At 41.1% G+C, this 22455-nt stretch overlaps 1 protein-coding gene across 4 annotated transcripts in view; it reads left to right on the forward strand.

Moving 5' to 3' along the window:
* The window catches only part of DLGAP1 (DLG associated protein 1), a 395614-nt gene that overhangs the window by 368221 nt on the left and 4938 nt on the right, over positions 1-22455 (forward strand). For all 4 annotated transcript variants that reach the window (XM_053984133.1, XM_053984159.1, XM_053984150.1 and 1 more), the window contains 4 exons: positions 2292-2383; positions 10774-11192; positions 20237-20328; positions 22212-22364. In XM_053984133.1, coding sequence (XP_053840108.1) covers positions 2292-2383; positions 10774-11192; positions 20237-20328; positions 22212-22364 — 756 coding nt within the window. The remainder of the gene's footprint in view (positions 1-2291; positions 2384-10773; positions 11193-20236; positions 20329-22211; positions 22365-22455) is intronic.

The following is a 22455-nucleotide window of genomic DNA, read 5'->3' on the forward strand; positions in this document are numbered from 1 at the left end:
TAGACGAGAGGTGCTGTGCTGAAGTAAACCATCCCAGGGGTAGCTGTCGGAGAAGCTGTGACTTTTGTCTCAATTCTTCTTGGAAGGGCAATAATAACTATTGCCTGTGGGTTCCGCTCACTGCCTTTGTTGTAGACTTTTACTGCTTCACAGCTGTTTGTTTTGGGTATATTCTGAAAGAAGTGCTGATGTTCAGTGTTAAACCCAGGAGAAAGATCCAGGTGGGACAGGGATAGAGGAAAACTCCTCTGTTATGTATTCTCATTCCCTGCCAAGCCTGAGATGCCATTATATTATTGTAATCCCTTATTTCACCAATCCAAAAAACCAAGACTTCTTAGCAAAGACCCTGCAAAGCAATGGGTACAAGGAAATAATTTCCATGCTTGCAGAAGCCAAAATGAACAACGGTAATGTGAATCATGGTTCTTGAGAAACCATCTCCCTGCTACCTCTTCTTAAGGTAGTGTTGCAAGTAAATGCTGCTTTTGGAAGGTATAGAGGCCTATAGAGATCTGAGGAAAACAGAGCTCCAAATGCTCTTCAAGCTTTTGACAATCTCCCTCTTAAACTTTGAAGTTTACAGATGACCAGTATAATCACGTGAAACAATAATGAAATCTGGGGATGGTACGTGAGAGGAGTCTGCCAAGGCAGGCTTTGTGTACAAACCAATGAAGATGTGGTACAAACCACCTGAAGCTGGGATGGCATGAAGCGAAACCTTCAGCAGTGATGCAGCCTTACAGGATTCCTGCCTATGCATGGTGCCACCCTCACAGCTGTGCACATCAATGAGCTTTTTAGAGTCAGACAGGCTTCACAGATAAAAGAAACTTATTTCACTAGTCTGCTGTCTGATCCATTTTGCAGCATCGTTGCACAAGCAGTCATGCTGGTACAGCTGAAGGGGTAGTGTGGGAGTAGAAATACCTTAAGATAGGTGTTGATGCCAGAAATTACTTCTCTTACAAACAGCTGCCCTAAAGGAGGTAGGTACACTGTCAGTCCTCTGACTGGCAGTAGAGTCAGTCTTTCTTCACTGAGTAAAGGGAGCATAGTTCAGGCTTAGTCTGAACTCAGACCAATTATGCATCTTAATGATAGCTGAACCCATCTCTGTAGAGCAGGGCAAGCAGCAATAGTCACAGGTATATTCTTGGTTTTCTTTCTGCTCTGCCAAATAAACCTAGTGTGCACTTCTGATGAACCTCCATGTGTGTCCTGTACACCTCTCAGTCACTCTTAGGACATTGCAAGCCTTTGCTGTAAATCTGCTGAGCAAACAAGCAAAGTCAAGCAAAGAAAAGCCCTTCCATCAAAAGGTTGCTTCACTCTGTCAATTATGGGATTTAAGGTGCATTTATCTCCCCAGAACCCCCAGTATCAAGGAAGTACTTCACCTGACAGAACAGCTTCTGTAACTCCCATCCCTCACTGAGCACTTTTCCTGCACAGGTTGGTCAAGTGGCTCTCAACAAGAAGTTGCTGGTGGAACAGCCACTAGAGCTGGATATTTTGTACATGCATGGTCATTTTGAGGCTACAGGTCACTTCATGACACTGCTATGGCACAAAAATTCTGTCTGCTGGAAAATGTTTTTCTTGTATGACTATCCATATTATATATAGCATTGGCAATTAACAACTACACTGGTTGGACCCAGAATATTGTGGTTTTGTTCAAAGTCACATCTGTGGTTAAATTTTAACTTTATACCATTGGCACAAATCTACTCATGGAGCTGGAGATGTGGCATTAAGTTCCAGCCCATGCTCCTGGGGACCACCTGTTTGCAAGATGAAGCAGTAAAGAAAATGAATCTAAGATTCATATCTGCTCTCTTAATTTTTTTCTCTGCCGTACTCTGATTTGAAGCACTAACATTTAAACAAAATAAACACCTGATTTTGATATGAGTTCACATACGCATGCACGTACAGATAGAAAGTAAAATCAATACCACAATACCTGGAGTTACAGCTGCTCAGAGATGTGCTCTGACAAATGTGAACATCCAGGCTCCATAAAATACCAGATCAAATCCATCTACATGTTGCAGGCTGAATATTGTCTTACCAGAAATGCTTTATAGATTAAGAATAATGAATATTCACTAATAACATCAGAAATGAACACACAACAAAAAAACTGACTAGATGAAGGAACTCATGGTACAAGCCCTGTATGCAGACACTTAGTAGTTAAGGTGCATAGAAACTGCAAGTAGCCAGCTGATATCTCTGCTAAAATACATTCTAATTACCTGTCATGTTTTGGTTTTTATAAGGTTGATGGTGCTGAAGAATCCACCATACCAGGTGATAATAAAGTAACCAGTAAGTTCCAGTCCATAGGAGTTCAAGTAGAGGAGGAGAAGTGGTGAGTAAAAGTTAATACTGTTTTTCTAAAGTAAATAATTATGCCACAACGAATTTTTAAGAGCCCTAGTTCCTGCACACATGACCACATAAACCTGCTTCCTGGATGAATTGTTAGATCACCCAGCTGAAAAGCTGAGTCTTATAATTGTTGTAGCTCTTGTCTTTCAGAGAAGATTTTTCAGGACCAGTGAGAAAAATGGAAGAGAAGTGCCACATATTTTGAGGTCTCATATACTTTTAATAATCTCTTTTTCCCCAGAAAATTTACCTAAACAGTGGACAGTGTTGCAGCTGAAGTATTAGTATTGGAATGGCTGCAGCAGCATAGAACTGATGAGGAAAGGTTTACCTTGTTTTTCAGCAGAATAATTTCAGCCACATGTAGCAGTGCAGTGGCAGAGCCAAACTGAATGCTTCTACTCAGGTATCTGACCCAGACATCTCTGCATTGCAATTACTCCCTTGCAAAAAAATTGTTGAGATTACAAAGCAAGCCTGTAAAACTCTGTTCTCCCTACAATCTGCAGTATATCCTGAGTTAGTAAACAAATATCTTCCAAGAAAAAAAATTTAAAAGAGTAAATAAACTAGAGCAGCTGTCTTAAAGGGTTATGTTTCTTTTCTGATGACAAATTTGCAGGTACATTGCAGGGCAACATAACTGTGCATAACACTTGGGACACATGAACTTTTTGAGTGCGTGGCCACAACTGTAAATCTTATTTCCTTCCCAAAACTGGACTCAGTGGCTGAAGAAAAGCCAGAATCTCCCCTTGCCTTTGAGAGTGCAGGCCTGCTCAGTGTTGCTGTGACTCCAAGCTCCCACACAAGTCTTGCTTCTCTTTTCTCTGGCCACTTGGGCACAGTGTGACTTTTGGGTGCTGGAGCCACATTCTTCATAACTCTCAATACCCTCCTGTGTCATAGGTGAAACCTCAGTGCAGTATGACTTGTCAATGAGGGAAGCTATCCTTGTAATTTCTCCAGAAAAAACCTGGATACAGCAAATCTGACAAAATTCAGGCCCTTTCCCCTTCTCTGGCCTGATGACTGCAGGAGCCAGTGGAGATGTCCATTTTCACATCATTTTTTCCTATATCTGCTAAAAATATTCAAAAATATCAGGTGTTTCTATACCATTTTCAATTCAACCAAATCTCCCTGTAAAATAGCAGAGCATTGTCCTGTGGTTTTCAAAAGACTAAAGTGATTTCAGCAAAAAGAAATGTGATTTTGCAATGACCCTGCTAGGCTGTTACCAAGTTCCTCATTAACCTGCTAAAACATCTCTTGCTGGCAGACATTTCTTTATGTGTTAGACCTTAGCCACATTTACCCTCAACTCTTCCAGCACTCTAGATAAATGAGCACATCAGAATGGATGCTGAAGGACCATTTCACTTCAGCCTGGGCACAAAGGAAATAACTACCCCAAAATCCTAACCCTCCCCCTCCCTGCAAAGAAAGCTAGAAACGGCTGTTTGTAAATACCTTACTTCCAAAGTCCTCTTTCTACAGCAGTTTTTATTGCTCCAGAGGAAAAGGCAAGATTTGCCTGTGAGAGTCTGCCCTGAGAAAGCAATCTTTCTGCATTACTTAGTGACAGCAGTCTTTGGGGGTTTCCTTGCTGATAAAGTTGAGGTTGCTGGGCAAGCAGCAATCTATCATGGACTTTCAGAAGTGAACTGGCTGATAAAGGACAGCCCCTAATCCTTAGAAAATGAGTGCACTCAAGACACAAAGGGCTTATCATCACAGTTGGGCACAAATACTCTTTTTTTTTTTCCATAATACAGCAGAGCACAATGTATTGATTATCTGTTGCAGGAATAGAATTGTAAATACAGTACATTCTTCACTGTCCCTGCACCATAACATCTGCAAAGTCTAAGAAAAGCCCTTTTTAGCTTAATCTCTGAGAAATTAATGTTTTTAAAAATATTCCAGAAATACTAAATAAATGTAAAATTAGAAGAATGGTCACAGCAGGAAGGATAAATACAGTAAATTGATCATGTTTCCTTGACAGTCTAAGCTATTAATTACACTGTTACAAAACAACAAAAAAATAAAAACAAAACATTTTGCCTAATGCAAAAGCCTATGACAACTTTCATTCTTGGCTTCCTGCTCTTCCCTTCCCCTTTCCTTCACCTCATACGATTGTCATTCTCACACTAGGGAGTCTTACCTCCTCATGTCCTTTTTATTTAAAATTCCTTCCTTATTCCTTCTTCTGTGTTTGGACCAGGTAAGCAAAACATTTTGCCTCAATTTCTTGATCTAAGTAATTCAAAAATAGAGCATCTTCACAGGACAGGTTTCTCTCTTCAATCTTCCATTACCTCAGACCTTTCATTGGCCCTTCACTTTCTGTATCATGGGCCTCCTGCCAAGACAAATGCCTCAGTCGTCCTCCTCTTCTACTGCTCAAAGGATAAATGTGCTTCCTGCTACCTGACCACATTACAACTGGATCCATTGCTGCTGTTTATCTCATCCTCAGTTCTTTATGCTGCCAGTTCTCACTAATATTTTTCAGACCCATTCCCTACCTGCAGCTCTGGGATTTCTAGCATTTATAGAGTAACTCTGTCCAGTCATTCTCTTGGAGAGAAATTGGTATGCATTTCTTTCAGCCACAAGACCTTACTGCTGTTAATCTTTTATCTCTCACCTGACTTTCCCCATGATGCTGACAAAACCCTAACCAAAATGTTGTTCCCTTTTTCCTTCCAGGACAGTTTTGAAAAGTACACCTATTGAAACTCATCCATTCAATCTCAGGGCACTTCAATTTCTGTCCATTTCTGTTTGTCCTTTCTTTCTACCTGTAACTTCTTCTTGACCTCAAGGGACCACCCTTCTCACTTAGAGAAGATAATTGAGTTGTTAAAAGTCAATCAGTTCTACTGAAGCAGACAAAAAAGAAATAATTTATTCTGCCAAAAACAATTAGCATGCATTCTTCTTGAACAAGTGTTTTTCAGTCCCATAGCTCTGTAATCAGTTTTAGTCTCTCTTGCAATTTATCTTGTCTGCCCCAAGATCTCCTCCTATTACATTCTCACCTCCAAAATGATCTTGCTCATTGTTCTAGATGTACCATCTGCTGGTAATTGTACCTGATTTGCCATCACAAGAATTTTTGAATACTGAAACAATGGTAGTTTCTGGAGGAAGAACACTGCCATAGGAGACTGCAGTAGACAGATGGTCCTTCTCCCTCTTCTCTGGGGCACCAAGGAAGGTGCCTCTATATCTTGATGCACAGAAGTGTGTCTTACCACAAGACACACAAAGCACATACTACCACAGCACACCTCTTGATATGGTATAAAGTGGAATCATTCGAAATAGCAATATGGTAACATAAAGCAAACAATCAAACAAAAACCCTATGCTGTCTCGTCCAGAAAAAAAAAAAAAAAAAAAAAACTCACATTTTTGGATTTTGTTACTATATAAACTCTTTTTTTTCTTGTTTTTTTCCTGTAGGTTTTTGGGTTTGGTTACTTACTGTCCAACAAAAAATACTCAGGTTTTGTTGTTCTTCCCTAACTCTAACTCAAACTTCTCAACACTGCACTCTTTAGACCTTTCAAGCCTGTATTTTGGGTAAGCTAAGTAGGAAGTACATTATATGACATTTGGGGGATGTCCTGTGCAGTGCTAGGAGTTGGACTTGATGATCCTTTTGGGTCCCTTGCAACTAAGAATATTCTGTGATTCTGTGAACTGCTTGCATGCTGCTTCTCAGCAGCATTTTCTGGCTATCTATGTTCTCCATGGTGGAAGCCATTCCAGTGAGAAATTCTGAAGGTCATAAGTGTCCCGTCCCTGGAAACATTCAAGGTCAGGCTGAACAGGGCTTGGAGCAACCTGATCTAGTTGAAGATGCAGGGAGGTTGGACTAGATGACTTTTAAATATCCCTTGCAACCCATACCCATTCCTCTGGCCAGTCCCATCCTGGTGAGACTCCTTCCCCACATCACTTCCCAACCTCTGTGTGCTTGGAGGAGGAGCTCCTGCTCTGCTCCACAAAAGGCAAAGCAGGCCCTGGCTCTGACAGGGCCAATCTCCTTCTCTGGCCACAGCTGCCCGTGAGCCAAGGGAATGCTTACAGCCCTGGTGGCTCCCAGCCAGCTGGTGGGCTGCTGCAAGCCTGGCCTTGGAAGAATTGGCCATGAATTTCTGATCACTCCCTGCTGGCTGGCAACAGCCTTCCTGCACCAGACCAAGCCCTGGAGGGAGGCTGAGCGCTCCCTCTGCAATGCAAAGGCCAAGAGATGGTAAAAAACAACAAATAAACCAACCAGCTTAAAATAATGTGATGAAAATAGGTGAGCAGCTGCAAGGAATGGGTTTAGAGCAGGAATATTGTTCCTGCCATTAGAGACACGGTACCATAGCTACTCACCCCTTCTGCAGTTTGTTTTGTTCTGCTGACACCTTAGCAGAGAAGCCCACCACCAAGGAGGAGGACAGTCAGTGGGTAAAGTAAGGCTGAGTTTAACCTAAATACCTGTGAATTGACCATGCATCAGTTGGTTTGAAATTCATATTTTTTTCTGGGGTTTTGGGTTTGGAGTTTTTTTAAGGAAGGAATTAAGTTACCTAAGCTGAATTGCAAACATGTTTTGCAAAGAAAGCCAAAGACTTAGAAGCTGAGAGTTGAATGCCAACAAGTGACCATGTTGTTGTTCAAAACACATCATTCTGTTGTTCTCCATACTGGTTTATCCAGTCTGAGGTTTCATGGCTTTCTGCACCCTAGGCCAGATATCTGCTGCAGTTCTCTGAAGATGTAATTATTACACCTTGTGCCTGCAGGGCACAACTGAGTACAAAAGGGCCAAGCCTGAAAGCAGAAGAAGAAGCAAACCTCTGTTTTGAACTTTTAACATTTTTTTTTAGGTAGACTTTTGAATGTTTTAGATGGTAGAAGTAGCAGAAACTTTATCATTAGCTTCAACAGCTCTCCTCTAGTATGGCGTTTTAACTGAGAGCAAAGCAAAAAAGGCTCATGTGGGACACAAATGGTATTTTATAAGAGTAAAACATCCTGGAAGTGAGTGAGGAAGCTGTGTCAGAGACTAAAATTACCATCTATTAGGCATTTTATATAGATGAGTTGGAGGCAGGCAGATAGTAAGTGCCTTCCTACATATCCATTTTATTCCAAATACATTTCCTTGGAAGTTGTTTTTTTTTTTTTTAATTTTGAACTGATGGTATATTCTATTGCCAAGTTGTTTTTCTTTTGAAGACAGATAAGTTACATAATCCAGTGCCAAGAAACTGTCAAGCAAACCTGTAGCATACTATTACATAGATAAAACAAAGGCCAAAAAAAGTAGGTCATTCTATTTCATTTGTTAAGCAGAGTCTGGGGTTGGTGGTACTAGCTCATACTGAACCCAGTAAGAGCACTCTCCTGAAAGACTTGAAACAATACGTCCTCCTGTCAAGCAGACTTTGATGCTTTCACATTTGGGTTTTGGTGTACACTGAAAAGCCAGGGTGTTAACTGAAAACACAAGTGGTTATCTGAAACAGAAGAGTGTCAGAGTCTAGGGCACTGGAGAAAAGAGAAGGTAGCTGTGACATGGAGGCAGGGACATGGAGAGGAGCAAGCCTGGACTAAGGCATTTGCTTTTCTCACCAGTGCTATGGAAGGTGTGGAAAAGTACACTGTGTACTAATGCCTTGGCTCTCAGTGAACCCTGACTAAATGACTAAAAAGAAATCCTCAGTCAGCATGTGCCTGTGTGGGCACACATGCTTTTGTGTGTGTGTGTGTATGTGCGTGTTTGTGTATTTCAGTGCAGGTAAGGGATTTGTCAGGTTGGTGGTCAAATTAAAGCAATTTCTAAAAAAAACTAACATGGATTGGATTCACAATAGATTTTCACTGTAACGTAAGCCTAATGCTAGTGTCTTTCTAATCACCAATACTAGTATGACAGCTTTTCCCTGCCAGGGGTCCATAGCAGATACTTAGGAAAAGTATAAAGGAGAGTGTGTAAAGTATAAAGTGTGTGAACTAAGCACTACTTCTCCCAGTAGACATTCCCAATTTAGTATTCTGTTGTTCAGGGACTTCCTAAGCCAAATATGAGATGTGTAATGGCTCTTCCTGTGAATTTGATCAAGTTTTCTTTGAACCTATTTTTACCTAATTTAATCACACATTGTGTGAAGAAGTACTTCCTTTCATTAGATGTAGATCTTTAGACCTCTAAGCCTTGCAACTGGCTGCCTTCCTCCCCACAGTTATTGCACTCAGAGAAATGGTGAAACATCCTCTAGTCAGAATTTCATAGATCTCTCATAGTCCCCCTCAGCCATCTGTTTTTTAAACCTTTTCTCCTGTGGAAGGGATTCCACCTCCCCAGTGACCCTTATCTTCCCTTTCTAATTTTTTCTGCTGTATCAGTCCATAAAAAAAATGCTTTTCTCTGCTTTCCAAAGGATAAATACTACCAAGCTGAAGAATTCTGCACACTCTTTTTCGGTTTGCTGGTGCCTATCACACACAACTACAGTGGCATAACCATGACTTTTGTATCATTTAACATCTGTTACAAAAGAACTGCAAGCAGCAGGCACTATGTAAAAATGCTTGTGATTATTAAAAAAATATGTATGCAATCTATTTTTAAAGTTTTCCTGGAACTGGTATGGCTGAGATGTTAATTTGAGCCTTCTGCAGAGGAATTGGGCTTTTTTTTTTTTTTTTGATTGGAGGACCTTTCTTAATTCCAGTTTTGCTTTGCTCTACTCTACTCAAAGCCCCAGATCAACAGCCATTAATTTCCTCTGTCATCAGGACCAATTACAATCCTCCTTGAAGTCTACTGTAGTCCTCCTGAGCTATCTGGATGCACCAGGTATATAGGACATTAAATTCTCCCTCAGCATCCTTCCATCTGCTCCCTCACCAGCTGCAGACTAAACATACTTGATGAAATTTTGCTGTCAGTTGTCTAACTGGCTATTGCTCTTCAGTGGAAGGTACAATATAAATTAAAGGAAGTGAAATGGTATCCAGCATCCAGTTCCTCCATCTCTTCAGCATTTTCACTGCTGGTGGAGCGCAAACTAAAAATAGAACTGGCAATGGCAAAACAGCCAAAATATCACAGGGTAATGGGTCCTAACCCTAGTTTCAAGTGTAGATGTGAGATTAAGAACAAATTGGAGACTACTGTGCATGAGTGCACAGGCATTCTGGATTTGTAAGAAGAGGAGATGGGAATCTATCCCTATTCAGTTGAAAACTGTTAATCTTGAACCCTAAATAGTAATGATTTAAGAAGCATCTCTGTTAATTACTTTATGGTTCTATCTTCTTTTTCATCATGGGACAAGACAGCAGTCTGCCTCGTTTGTTTTCCACTCATATCCTCCACAATTCACTGCTGACCAAATGGGCTCTCATTACCACCTCCTGCAACAGCATTCCTTATACTTCTCTGTGCTCCTCCTCTGTCAGCCTTCTCAGTCAGATGCCTCAGACTGCAGAATCCGAAGTGCTGTTTACATAAAGAAAAGCCACCCCAACCCAAACCCCCAAACCTCCTTTCTCCCCTGCTCGTGCCTTCGCCCTCAGATGCCCCAACAGAGGAGAACTCTGCAAGGTGAGAGGAAGGTGCCTACAGGACAGCAGCCATCACAATGAGGGTAACACAGACAGGCAGAGTGCTAGCTTTGGTGAAAAAGAGATCATTTTGAAACTGAAGTTTGAATGTGAAAAATAGAATGTCTGGACACTGGCAATGGACACTAAAATTTTGAGAGATGGCAGATATATAATTATGAAGAGTAATTATGAAGAAGCAATAAAAATATTTATCTGAGTTAAAAGTACTGTTTTTGCATAAGTGGAATGTATAATATTACATATGTAGTAGACTCATTGGTATTAGTATCTTACCAATTTCACATGTATGATTTTTAAATGTGGCTTGTGAGCTTGGATGTGTAACTTCAAAGGGATGCAAGTTTTAAAAATTGAAAGATAAACCACTTCTGAAAATTGGAGTCCTTTAACTTTTCATTAATCAGTAACCTAAAATCCTGAGCTACTGGCACTGTTAGCTCTCTCTTGGGTTGGCCTTTGGCTTTGTTATATCACATAACAATTACAGGTCCTTGTCTCAATAAACAGTGATCTTGCATGGAAAAAGAGAGATGCTTGTTTGTTTGCTTGCAATGAGAAAAAAAGCTTATGCTGATCATTTCAAGGAAAAAGACACCTGAGTGTAGCACTGAGAGGTATGACTGCCAGCCTTAGGAAGAGTGGCAGAATCTTAGTAAGTCCTTCCATACCAAATTACCTAGAAAAAACTTTCTAAACATTTTCTGTTTGTGCTCTCCAAAGCTTTCGCAGGTTTACACGATCTAATAGTGTAACAACAGCTGTACAAGCAGACCTGGATTTCCATGAGAACTTTGAAATAATCGACCCTCAAGAGGACAATACATGTTCTGGACAAATATCAAGACAGTTTTCCCGAGATGCAAGCACCTCTACCGTTAGCATACAAGGGTCAGGAAACCATTACCATGCATGTGCAGTGGATGATGACTTTGAGACAGATTTTGATCCGTCCATTTTACCTCCTCCTGACCCATGGATTGACTCTATTACTGAAGATCCTCTGGAGGCTGTTCAAAGGTCAGTGTGCCCGCGAGATGGCCACTGGTTTCTGAAGCTACTTCAGGCAGAGAGAGATCGTATGGAGGGTTGGTGCCAACAGATGGAGAGAGAAGAACGTGAAAACAACTTACCTGAGGACAGTAAGTAACCACGCACAATAATATTGCAACTGCAAAGAAGCATTTAATATAGGTCAAATTCACTCCAGTGAATTCTGTATTGTGCCCTTTCTTACTTAGCTAATGAAGCTATGGTTGCGATTCTCAAAAGGACCGTATGTATGTCTATCATAATCCTTATTAAAGCTGACAGGGAATGCAAATGCTCGGAGCTTCGGAAACTCCAGTGGTATTAGTTTTTGGGATTGCATAGTTCAACGGATAATTAGGAGAGTGTGGTTAGGGATCTTGTAGTATTAATGTTTCTTAACTCTTCTGTTTGAAATAACTTCTCGTAACTTTATCGTTTAACAGATTGTAGTTCCTTTTAATTAAATTCATATTTCAGTTGCCTTTTCAGATGGTGATTGGCATAGGAGCATTTAGATGTTTCTCCCTACTGAAAGAGATTTTAGTTATGCTTCCAAATTGTCTCCTCACTCTCTCTTCTCCTCTCCAGCCCCCCTACATCTCCCTTGCAGTTCTCATTTGCTTTGCCCATCCCAATTAAAGAAGCTCTTCATATTGTGTGATAAAAAGCCACACACATGCAAACTGCATCTCAGTTGTCACCACTGTCAGCAATATTAACCTACCTGTAAGGTAATAGGAATATCTAGTAAACTTCATTACTGAGAAGGGTTGGGGGTTGAGTAGTTCACATCTTATTTGTTCACTCTAATTAGGGCAGAAAGGCTGAGCATTTGTTTCCCCGTCTAGAATATTTTCTACCAGTGAAAATGGAAGGGTTTTTTCCATTTATTTCTCTTACAATGAGCAGTACTATTGCTAGCTGTCAGCTTTAGACAGAGGTAAACCTGTGAGCTTATGAACATGCTCCTTGCACAAAAGCTGTTTCAAGTTTTAGAAGTGAGCTTCTGGGAAACACTAAGGAGCAGCTGCTTTTAGAGAATTCAGTTTTTTATAATTTAGGCACACCTTAGCATATTTTCCTGGATATAAAAGTAATATTTTTCCAACCCCCAAATTAGCTTCTACTAAGGACTACTGCTTCAGCTCCAGAATTGCTTCTTAAAAATTTGTAACCTTTCCTCTCAAGAAGAGAGATGTTTGAATTATTCTGAAATGTAAAGGTTTTGATTTATGGAAGAAATTAACACTGGAAAAAAAATTCTTAGAAATGCATAAGCTGTTTCTGCTGGAACTTTCCATTCAACCCAGTGAATGAAAAGGTATGATCTAGATAATCAAAGTCAGACAAAATTGTAAGCAACTGGAAATTGATTTTAAAGGCAAATATAAGATAACCTGAATTTTAAATTATGTAAAGGTTTTATATTTCTATAAAATTTATGTTATATAACAGGCTAACAATTTCTTCTGAAGAAAATATATGGAAGGTTTGACCTTAAAAGCAGATCCAGATTGCCCAAGTTCTAGAATTTTGAATCTCATTTTTAACTATCAATGCATTAAAAAATCTCTTTGCACATGTATCAGAATAAAAGAGTTTCTGTTGTTTCTATAGTATGAAGAAATAAACCTTGTGAACTATGAGATTTTAGATTGAAAAATAAGTGTTAACACATAACAAACAGGAAACACACAACTTTTATAAGTCATAACAACTCAGGACATATGGAAAACATATTCTATGACAAGGGTGGTGAGGCACTGGAACGGTGTTGCCCAGGGAAGTTGGGGATGCCCCATTCCTGGAAGGGTTCAAGACCAGATGGATGAGCTTTGGGCAACTTGGACTAGTGGAAGGTGTCCTTGCCCATGGCAGTGGGGCTGAAACTAGATGATTTTTAAAGGTCCTCTCTAACCCAGACTATTCTGTCATTCTATGAACTGATAATACTGGAAAAACCTATAAATATTTTATTTGTGCACCAAGGTAGTTGGTGCACCAATAAAGTAGTAGGAAAAGAACATGAAGTGAACTTTACGAGGCTGATAGATGCAGAAAATGCTTATCTGTACAGAATTTTCTCTCAATGTCTCAGTGTCTTTGATATAAGACAGTTTTAAAGGGCTCTTTGAGCATTCAGTAGGAGGAGTCAGTTATGGGGAAGATAAAGAAATGGTTAGGCTGGCTATTCCCAATGCCTCCTCACAGCACACCCAGCATGTGTCCCGGCGCTTCTTGTGATCACTGGAAATGGCAGGAGGAGAAGGGTCACCTGGGTTTGGTGGCCACTGTTGCAGTACTTATTTCGGTGTGACGCTGTCAGCTGCTGTGGCACGTGGCAGCTGCCTCCCACAGAGGCTGTGCAGGGCTTTCTGCTGTGGCTCAGCACGTCCCACTCTACCTGGTGCCAAGGAAAAGCATATGGCTGGGGCCACTCTGCCTGCTCAACAGTGCCAGGAACAAAAGCCTGCTTGTTATAAACCCTGCTCCAAAAAACGTCTTTTTCATACATCTATACACTTTGAAGAGAGAGAGGAAAGGAGGAGAAGAGGTGTGTTTACTTTGCTTTCCCTAATGAAACATAACCAGAGCTGGGAATGCATCCTTTGTTTCCAACCTGACATGCCCAGCATGTGTTTGGCCAGATAACAAAATAACGAGAACGTGTGATGAGCGAGGTTTTCTCGATGCCATGGCAGCTGACAGAGGGCTCATCCCCCCGGCGCTCCACGTAAAATGATCCGCGCTTCCTCCAGACAATGCGGCCCTTGTGCGGAACAGCTGTCTCGGGGAGACGGCTCGCTGCTGTTTGACAGTAGCTTGTATGTTACATAGATACGTAGGGTATTATCTAGCTGGGAATGGATCTACCAGATGGGATTGAATGTTTCTAGCTGGGAAATGGAGTCTGCTGCTCTGTGTAAAAACAAGCTGTGGTTCAGCGGCTGCACGATGAAATGCCAATATAGAGAGAAATGTGGCTTCCCTTCCGCCATGAATTATTTATTGTATGGTATATTCTGGTTTTATCCGAAATCATTTTCTGATAAAGACGCAGCATGTGTGACAGGCAGATGAACACCACTCACACTTTAAGCTAACATACTTGATATGATTTCATTGTATTTTGCAGTTACAGGGAAGTTGGCTACAAACTCTAGGGCTCTCACAAAAAAAAGAAAAGATGTTACACATCTGAGGCTAAACACCTTGTGAGACTTGATTGACGCTTTGGATCAAGCCTCAAGTGAAATCAACTGTTGACTTTTTTTTTGCTTTTTCCTCAGCCATCTGCTTGCTCCTCCTACCTCTCCCCTGTAAAATTTCAAGTAGTCATAGCTTCACCACAGTTGTTGGTGACTTTTGGCTCAGACCTCTACTGTCACCATTTACATACAAAATTAGCAAACCTGGCTCCCTGCACAGCTCTGAGCATTTTTTTCCCCAGCAGCAGTGGGCACAGGGACATATTCCTATGGCCTTGGCCTGTCTTTGGAGGGTTTTTTTTGCTGTTGTTTGTATTGACCATCGTGGAAGAACTAGAAAGTTTCCCCTGCTCCCCCTCCAGAAGTTTCTCTTTCACATGAGGTTGTACTGTGGCTTTGGTGTAAAGATAACCATCAGAAGCAAACAGCAGGCCTGATTCACCACAAGTCAGGTGTAAGGTGTAATGTGGGTTTAGTGGCGAGAAAAGTAGGCCAATCAAGTGAAAACTAAAACAGAAAACCAAGGCTCTCACAAGACCTGTCATTATAACTGTCTTGCATGTATACAGTAGCCCTCTGGGCTAGTGTGTGAATAAAGGTTGACCTCAAATCTACAGGAACCTCACTGCTCAGGACCAGAGCCTCTACAAATTCATCCAGTTCTGGCAAATTATGCAATGCTTGCACACTGTCTGTTTTTTTGGTTTGTTTCAATTGTTTCAAAAGAATACACAAACAGTAAAGGTTAGACACGAGAGAATAAAGTTTAGGAAAAGGTACATTTTTCATAATAGTAGTGCATGGCAAAATAAAAAGAGACCCGTGAGCTCACTCTCAGCCATAAGCATGGAAAACCATTTGCCATTCCTCCAGGGCTTCTCCAAGCAATCCCAGCCTCTGCTGTTGCGAGGAGTGTGACAGCCTCATCCTGCAGTGGGCTGGGACAGCCGTGCAGAGGGATGGGCACCAGCGTGACATGTGGCCGAGTCCTGCTGGAATCCCCCTGGCTACGTGCCTCTGGCCATATGCCCAACTCATCCTTTTCTTGTTCTGGTTTTCTTTTGTCCCCAGAAGAGACTTCTCCATACATGAGGGTTTCTCAAAGGAAAGCCAGCAAGGAAAGTTCTACCAGTGCCCAGAAGCTAGCAAAGCAAAAAGTGAAATCCACAAGCAAGGAAACGATCTAGTTAGGGGGAAAAAAAAAATTAAATGTGCTAATAAAAGCCAAGTAAGTCAGAGAACACATGGAAACTGCTTTAAACCAAATGAGAAGCATTTGCTCATGCAGACAGCCCTATTAATTTCAATGAGATCACTCCTATAAGTATATATGACTCAAAGAAAGGACTGCTCCTTCCCTAGTTTGTTCCATTTGGCTGTTTTCTCCTTAACAGCTGAGCTTAAGACCTGAGCAGTAGCTTTAACTTTGAATTTCCTGGCTTTTGTCATACTTGGCGTTATTTAAATGTAGGTCTGTCAACATGAATAGGCTAAAATGCTGGTCCATCCTGGCTTGGAAATGGATTGTGACAGCTCTGTGGCAGGATTGCTTCATATGCATAGTGCCCAGCCAACATCTGCAACGCAAATGTCAGGCTGTGTCCCTGTAATTTCAGCTATTGTTCCTGCCACTTGCTCCTGGGGCAATGAGCAAGTCCCTGGTATTCTGTTCCCTAGCTTGGGCCCTGCCTATCAACCAGGTGTTTTCACGTTAAGGGCATTTGATAGTCAGGAGTTGTAAAGTGCCTCCTTTGTCACTTGTTAGACCCTGGGGCCTGTCAAAGTTCAAATGCAAATACATCAGTTGGGGTTTCAAGGCCAAATAATGCTGTCCCTTCTCAAAACTCCCCTGGCTTCTCTATGTGATTACTTTTCACATCACTTCAGGTGGGTTTTGTTATTTTCCTATATTTTGTTATCCTTGTTACACACAGTCACCTTCCTAGTTAAAGCAGATGACAATAACTATTTTTTTTTTTGCTTATGTTCACAATTCTTTTATTTTGTTGTTTTCCTGTTTGTTTTCCGATGGAAACATGGAGGAGGGAAACACATAGAGCTCCACAATTTCTAAACAGGTCCTATGCAATTCTTAGAACCAAGAGAAGCAAGAACTTACTGCTTGAACAGCACACAGTCCAAGTCTAATTTCAAGGATGTTTTAAAAGAAGAACATGTTGGAGGGGGGGAGTTTAAAGACACAAAGATATTCACTGTCATGTGTCTGTTCTAGAATAATATTCTGTGATTCCTAGATAAGAACAGTAATAGTGAGGAGGCATTCCACAGTAGGTGAATTCCATCAAAATAGCTATAAGTTCTTCAAAAATAGACATAATTATCCATGTCTTAAAAAATGTCACAGGAGAGAACTGGATTTACAAGGAAGATAGGTCAAAGCAAGAAGGGAGAAAAAAAAAAGGGAAAAATTCAAACTATTAAAACAAAACACTGCAGTACACACACTTCTCCCTCTGGGGAAGAGGTGACAGCAAAGCATATGATGGATGTTAATAACGTTGCTTAATGCATTACTGGAAGGCATTCAGATCCAACAGTGCTGAGTGTGCTGTATAGTCCTGTATGGAACAGAAAGCAGATATGAATAACATTATATAGGTGTTAAATCCATTATGATTGCATCTTGATGGATTGGGATTTTTTGTTGCTTGGTTTTATATGTTCTCTTTGTATCCTATTAGCTGAACACATCAATTTGAATGTTTATGTGTTTTTCCTCCTGTACCCCATCTCCCTTGCTGTTAAAGATTTGTCTGATTCTTTTCTGATTTGTTTTGAGTATTATCTTTGTAATTCCATTTATTTTCTTGGTATTTGGCTTCAAACATTGCAGGCTTTTCTTCTAAGAAAATCCATTGGTCTATTTTTGCTTTTGATTTTTCACTACACCTTGGCCTTTCTGTTGGGCACCAGAGATTTTGACTGAGTAAGCAAAATGAGCACTGTGCCTTGAAACACTAAAAGCAACGTGGGTTTAGAAACAAAACTTAAGCTATTGATAAGGCTTTGTGTCTTCTAGAGACATTCCTTTCAGCTTTTTGTATGCTTTGTGTTTTGCCTTTTTTTCCCCCCTAACTTCCGTGACAGAGTTGGTTGTTGACCAGTTGCACATTAACAGACCCCTTGCTTTTGAGGGGCGAGGAATCAGTGACACTTGACTAGATACAGCCACAGCTACAGCAGAAGTGGCAACAATAGAGAACAGCATCAGCATGCATCCCACAGTCAGCTGGGATGATGGTTTTTAGGCAAACAGCCAGTCACTAGGCAGCCAAGGACAAGGACTTCCTTTTCCCTCTGCTGAGATCTCTGAATATTAAGCTCTTCTTCCCAAAAGAAAGAGGCATATTACCATCCATCATCAACAAGTTGTATATACATTTCTTCATGCCTGGGATGTGATTTCCAAATCATTTGGTGCAAGTTTCCAGGAAAAGCCCACTTTTTTTTTTTTTTTTTTTTTTTTTTTTTTTTTTTTTTTATCCCAAGAAGTTGAGAAACTTTTTTCTCCCCTTCTCAACTTCTCAAGTCTTGGGAAGCGTCAGAGTGGCCAAACTCCAGATGAGGCAGCTGTTCCCAAATATACTCAGTGGGAAGAGTTTTCATAACAATGGGAACCACATGAAAGCGCTCGGAGTAGCTCCTCCTACTATTGAAAAGTCCTTTCAGTTGAGTGGTTTGCATATTGGGTTGCATAAATGACTAGACACACCAAGGGGTCCATTTTCAGCACTGTGCGCATAGAATTAGACACGCAAGCCTTGCTAACAATAATTAGAGTTGTGTGCAAAACTCCCTGCGCAATATGCTGAAAGTATTCTGCTCAGTGAATCTTCCAGCTCACGGCTATTTCCTGGCAGTGCTGAGCTGAGTTCTGGGAACAAAATGAAAGTCTGGGCTCTGTGTGTGTTCACAGAGCTCTCTCCTATAGGTTCAGAAAGAAATGTGAAAAGACTCTCTTCCCTCCCCTTTTCTTTACCCTCCTTTGTATGTCTGAAGTATAAATGAACTCCACATCCCACTTTTCCTCCAACAGCCTTGAGAAGTGAGCTTTGAGACTGGTGAAGGAAAAACCATTTGCCTTGAAGAAGGAGAACACAGATTTCATATAAGTGTGCATTGAGTTTCAGTTTATCACAAGTATTTGTGCCAGTCTGCTTAGCATGTGGCTACTCAAACCCTTGGAGAGGCCTTTTTCTTACCAAGCACTGCATGGTGGCATTCTGGTAGCCAGCACTGCAGCCAGTCACAGGACTAATGAAACGCTAAAAATCTTATTAGAAGGGGTTATAGCAAAGTTGCATGTATTTATGTATGTATGTGTTTGTTTATTTATTTATTTTTCATTGTGGTAAATCAAAATACTTAGCAGTATTTTCCCTGGGGAGCTCTCTCTTAGGTTTTATATAAAAAGTGACTGTGCCCAAGGGATGGTGCAAAAGATGGCAGATTAGGACTAGTATCTCTTCTAGGCTCTACCAGCAATTCACTCACCTTGAGCTGGCCACTTCATCTGTTTGTTTTTCCTGTTCCTCCTTCACCTGTCTCGTATACCCAGACTGTAAATTTGTCACAGAAAAGTTGCTGTGTCTATTTGAGGGCTGGGACAATATGGGTATCTCTGAGTAGAAATGATGGTGAGAATTGTGACACAGTGGCTACCATTCATGTCTTTCATTAAGGATAGTGGTAATATTTAAAAAATTCATTTAAATTAGTTGTTTAATCACTTGTTAACCAGAGAATTGGGGATAATAAGTTATTTCAGCTGAGAGAGAAAACTAATGAAGGAATCAGATCAATCTGTGATGCCAACCTGTTTTTCTTAAAGACAGTTTTAGGGTTTTTTTCTGAGCATTGGAAATCTCAAACAGATCGGTAGCTGTTTTCTGGATTCACTGTCTTACTGCCAGCTGAGGCCATGTCTGCCTTTCTGCTGTGTTTCTGCATTCTTGCTTCTTTTTTCACACACACAAAGGTACACACATACACACGTGTTCACACACATGTACAGGTACACACACAGAGTCTCCCCCTGGACCAGAACTCCCCAGGGAGCCTCTGAATGCACCAGTATGTGCCTTGGTTTTGGGCAGTGTATTCCAAACTACCCCTGTAAAATCCCAGTGTCTGAATGCAACCAAAACAGTGTGAGCTCCTGCTTTATTCAGAGGCATTTACTATCGGCTGTCTTCTGGTTCACTGCAGCCCTTCACAGCAGTCGGTCAGCCCAAAGGGGCAATAAGTACCCAGCTGTCTGTACAAAGAAGTCCTCAGTCAGCTGTGCTAGGACTCTTTGACACCTCCCTCCAAATCACCAGCAAGGAGGAGAGGCCAGGGTGCCATTGCTCCCTGAAGTACTGCTGGGCATTTGAATTCAAAGGCAGAAGCAGCCTTGGGTTGTGCTCATGGAAAGTACTCAGAAGGTCCAGATGAGAGTTACTGGTGTGCTCTAAAACAATCATCCCCTTTCTGGTGCTCTGGTCGATGCACCTGACAATAAGGCCTGAGTTGCTAAGTGAGGTGGAGAAGCAAACAGGTTTTGAGAGCTGCATGTCCTTGTGCAGGGAGCTGGGTTTGAATTCAAAGCCTGAGCCTGGGTCATAGTGATACGAGTGGTGACATTTCTGGTGAGCTTTCTATACAGCCTGCAGAAGCTTTTGATTAGCCACGTTTACACTGTCATTACAACTGGTTACAACTGGTCTCACTGGAGGAATGAGTGCAAGATGCAGCAACCTTTTACATATTTTTTGCCTCATGGAGATCTGACCTTAGACTTATCAACTTTTCTCTTTTTGTGACTGAAAGAGACCTTTTGAGAGCCCGAGCTGACTGCTGAACAGCTTTCTCCTCTCTTTTTATAGGCTTTTAGTTGCCTGCAGCAAAGAAAGCATTGTGATTTACTCTTCTTTTTCTCTCAGTTCTAGGGAAAATTCGAACTGCAGTGGGCAGTGCCCAACTTCTCATGGCTCAGAAATTTTACCAGTTCAGAGAACTTTGTGAAGAAAACCTGGTATGTAATTTTTTCTGCTAGATACTAATGTGTGCCTTTTACTAACCCTGGAATAATCCTACATAAACTAAATTGATTTTCTGACTGACGTGGCAGTTTTTCCAGTAAAGGCCTTGATATGAATTTGAGAGTAACTCAAACTTGTCAGAGTCAGCATGAGTTTCACAATAGTTTGAGACCCTTAAAATAAAGGCAAAAAGCTTTGGGTGAACTATCACTGAGGCTCTGCTACTGACTTTAGAGGAGAAAGGATCTGTCCCTTTACCATTGAGTTCATAGGCACACAGATGGGTTAAACACCTTAAAGTCTTTCAGCATGGATCAGAAATCTCCTGAGCTGGGCTTTCCCAGGTGTTCCTGGGAAACAAGCTCCAGACTAAAAGCTACCTCGGTGGACAAATTCAACAAAAATTGGCTCTGTCTTAGTAAGACTTCCAGTTCTTAATATAAAAACTGAAAAAGCTTTCTGATTTCACATCTTTGCAAATAACGGCCTACAACTGGGCAACCTGCTAGCATCAAGCACTGAAAAACTAGGAATTGAAGTATAATCTCTGGTCTCCTCCTTATGACTCTAAAAATATATACTTTATTGTTTTCAATAATTGCACCTTTCATGGTATAATCATCCTACCAAAATCCTTTGTCAGTGTGACTGTGAAAAGCACAAATAGAAATTTTATAAGGCAACCAATTGACTCTTTTGGGTTTATTGCTTCTGAAGAGGAAGAAAACTAAAGGCAGAATAAAACTTGAGCCATGTAAAACATCATGCAAGGTGCTACTAGTAATTTATTTATTAACAACAAAATTAATAACAGTGTATCAGTGTAGTCTGACAAGGCCATAGCACCCATGAAGCCTTGCTGACTGGTGCAGGAAGTCCTCAGCATTTATGAACAGACATGCTTGAAGTGAGTGTATGCCACATCTCATTTTAATTAAACAGTTTCAGCTGGGAACCAGCTTATAGGGACACATCCTGGAGAAAGCCTTACCTCGTACAAGCCTTGCCAGTGGAGCAGGGATTAGGTTTTGGGTACGCCCACTGCATGCAAAAAGTGTTCAGAGCTGGGGTGCAGTGAAAGGACAGGATTTATTGGGTCTGGCCCAAGCTGTGCTGAAGATGCTGACTGTCCAGATGCTGGCTTCTGAGCAATGCTCTTGGGCTAATGAGTTTGTACGCACAAAGCAGTGCTCCCCACCTGTGTCCCAGTTTCGTTTTTTCCCAGAAATCTGCCTGTAAAAATGGGTTTACTGTGCTTCTGCATATAGCTTCAGAGCTTTTCACCCTGCACAGGTTATTCTTGACAAACAAGTAAACAAACAAACAAAAAAAAAAAAAAAATTGGCCTGAGGTCTATAAGAGAAAATTTTACTTAGTGTATTTTTGTAAACCTTACATTCTCAGAGTGCAGAAAAAGTGTTCAAACGTTGGTATATCACTATTTGTACATGCAGGAAATGTACATTTGCACAGGTATCACTCTTTTTTACAAGTGTGAGCATGGTGGGGTATCCTTCCTCATGAAAGTGAAGAGGAGATTGGCAATTAATTTCAGTGCAGATAGGATTGCCACCAGTTGTGCCCAGGAATATCCTTAGACAGATCCTGCCACAGGAGCCTTTTACCCTTAGTGTGTGGGGGAACCTGCTGCCTTTGGTGAGTGGGTGTTTACAGGGCACAGCAGCTCAACACCAAGCCAGATTCCTCAAAATAAAACCTGCCAGTAAGTAATGCTTTGTTTTGCTCCTCTCTCTGGGTCTCACCCATCACTCGGATCTGCTCAAACTGCTTTGCCAGCCAGATTTGTAACCATTTGCACGAATTCTTTACATTAAGAAGTACTAAAGCCAACATGTTTTTTTCTTCTGTTACACAGAATCCTAATGCACATCCACGGCCGACCTCCCAGGATTTAGCAGGGTTTTGGGATATGCTGCAGTTGTCCATAGAAAATATTAGTATGAAATTTGATGAACTTCATCAGTTAAAGGCCAATAATTGGAAACAGATGGATCCTCATGACAAGAAGGTAGAACACTGTAGATTTTGTATGCTTCATTTAAAACCCTGCACAAATACTGGACAGATTAAATAGGCCTCTGTGTTACAGCGTTAACATT

The sequence above is a fragment of the Vidua macroura genome, chromosome 1, assembly GCF_024509145.1.
Source record: "Vidua macroura isolate BioBank_ID:100142 chromosome 1, ASM2450914v1, whole genome shotgun sequence".
NCBI lineage: Eukaryota > Metazoa > Chordata > Aves > Passeriformes > Viduidae > Vidua > Vidua macroura.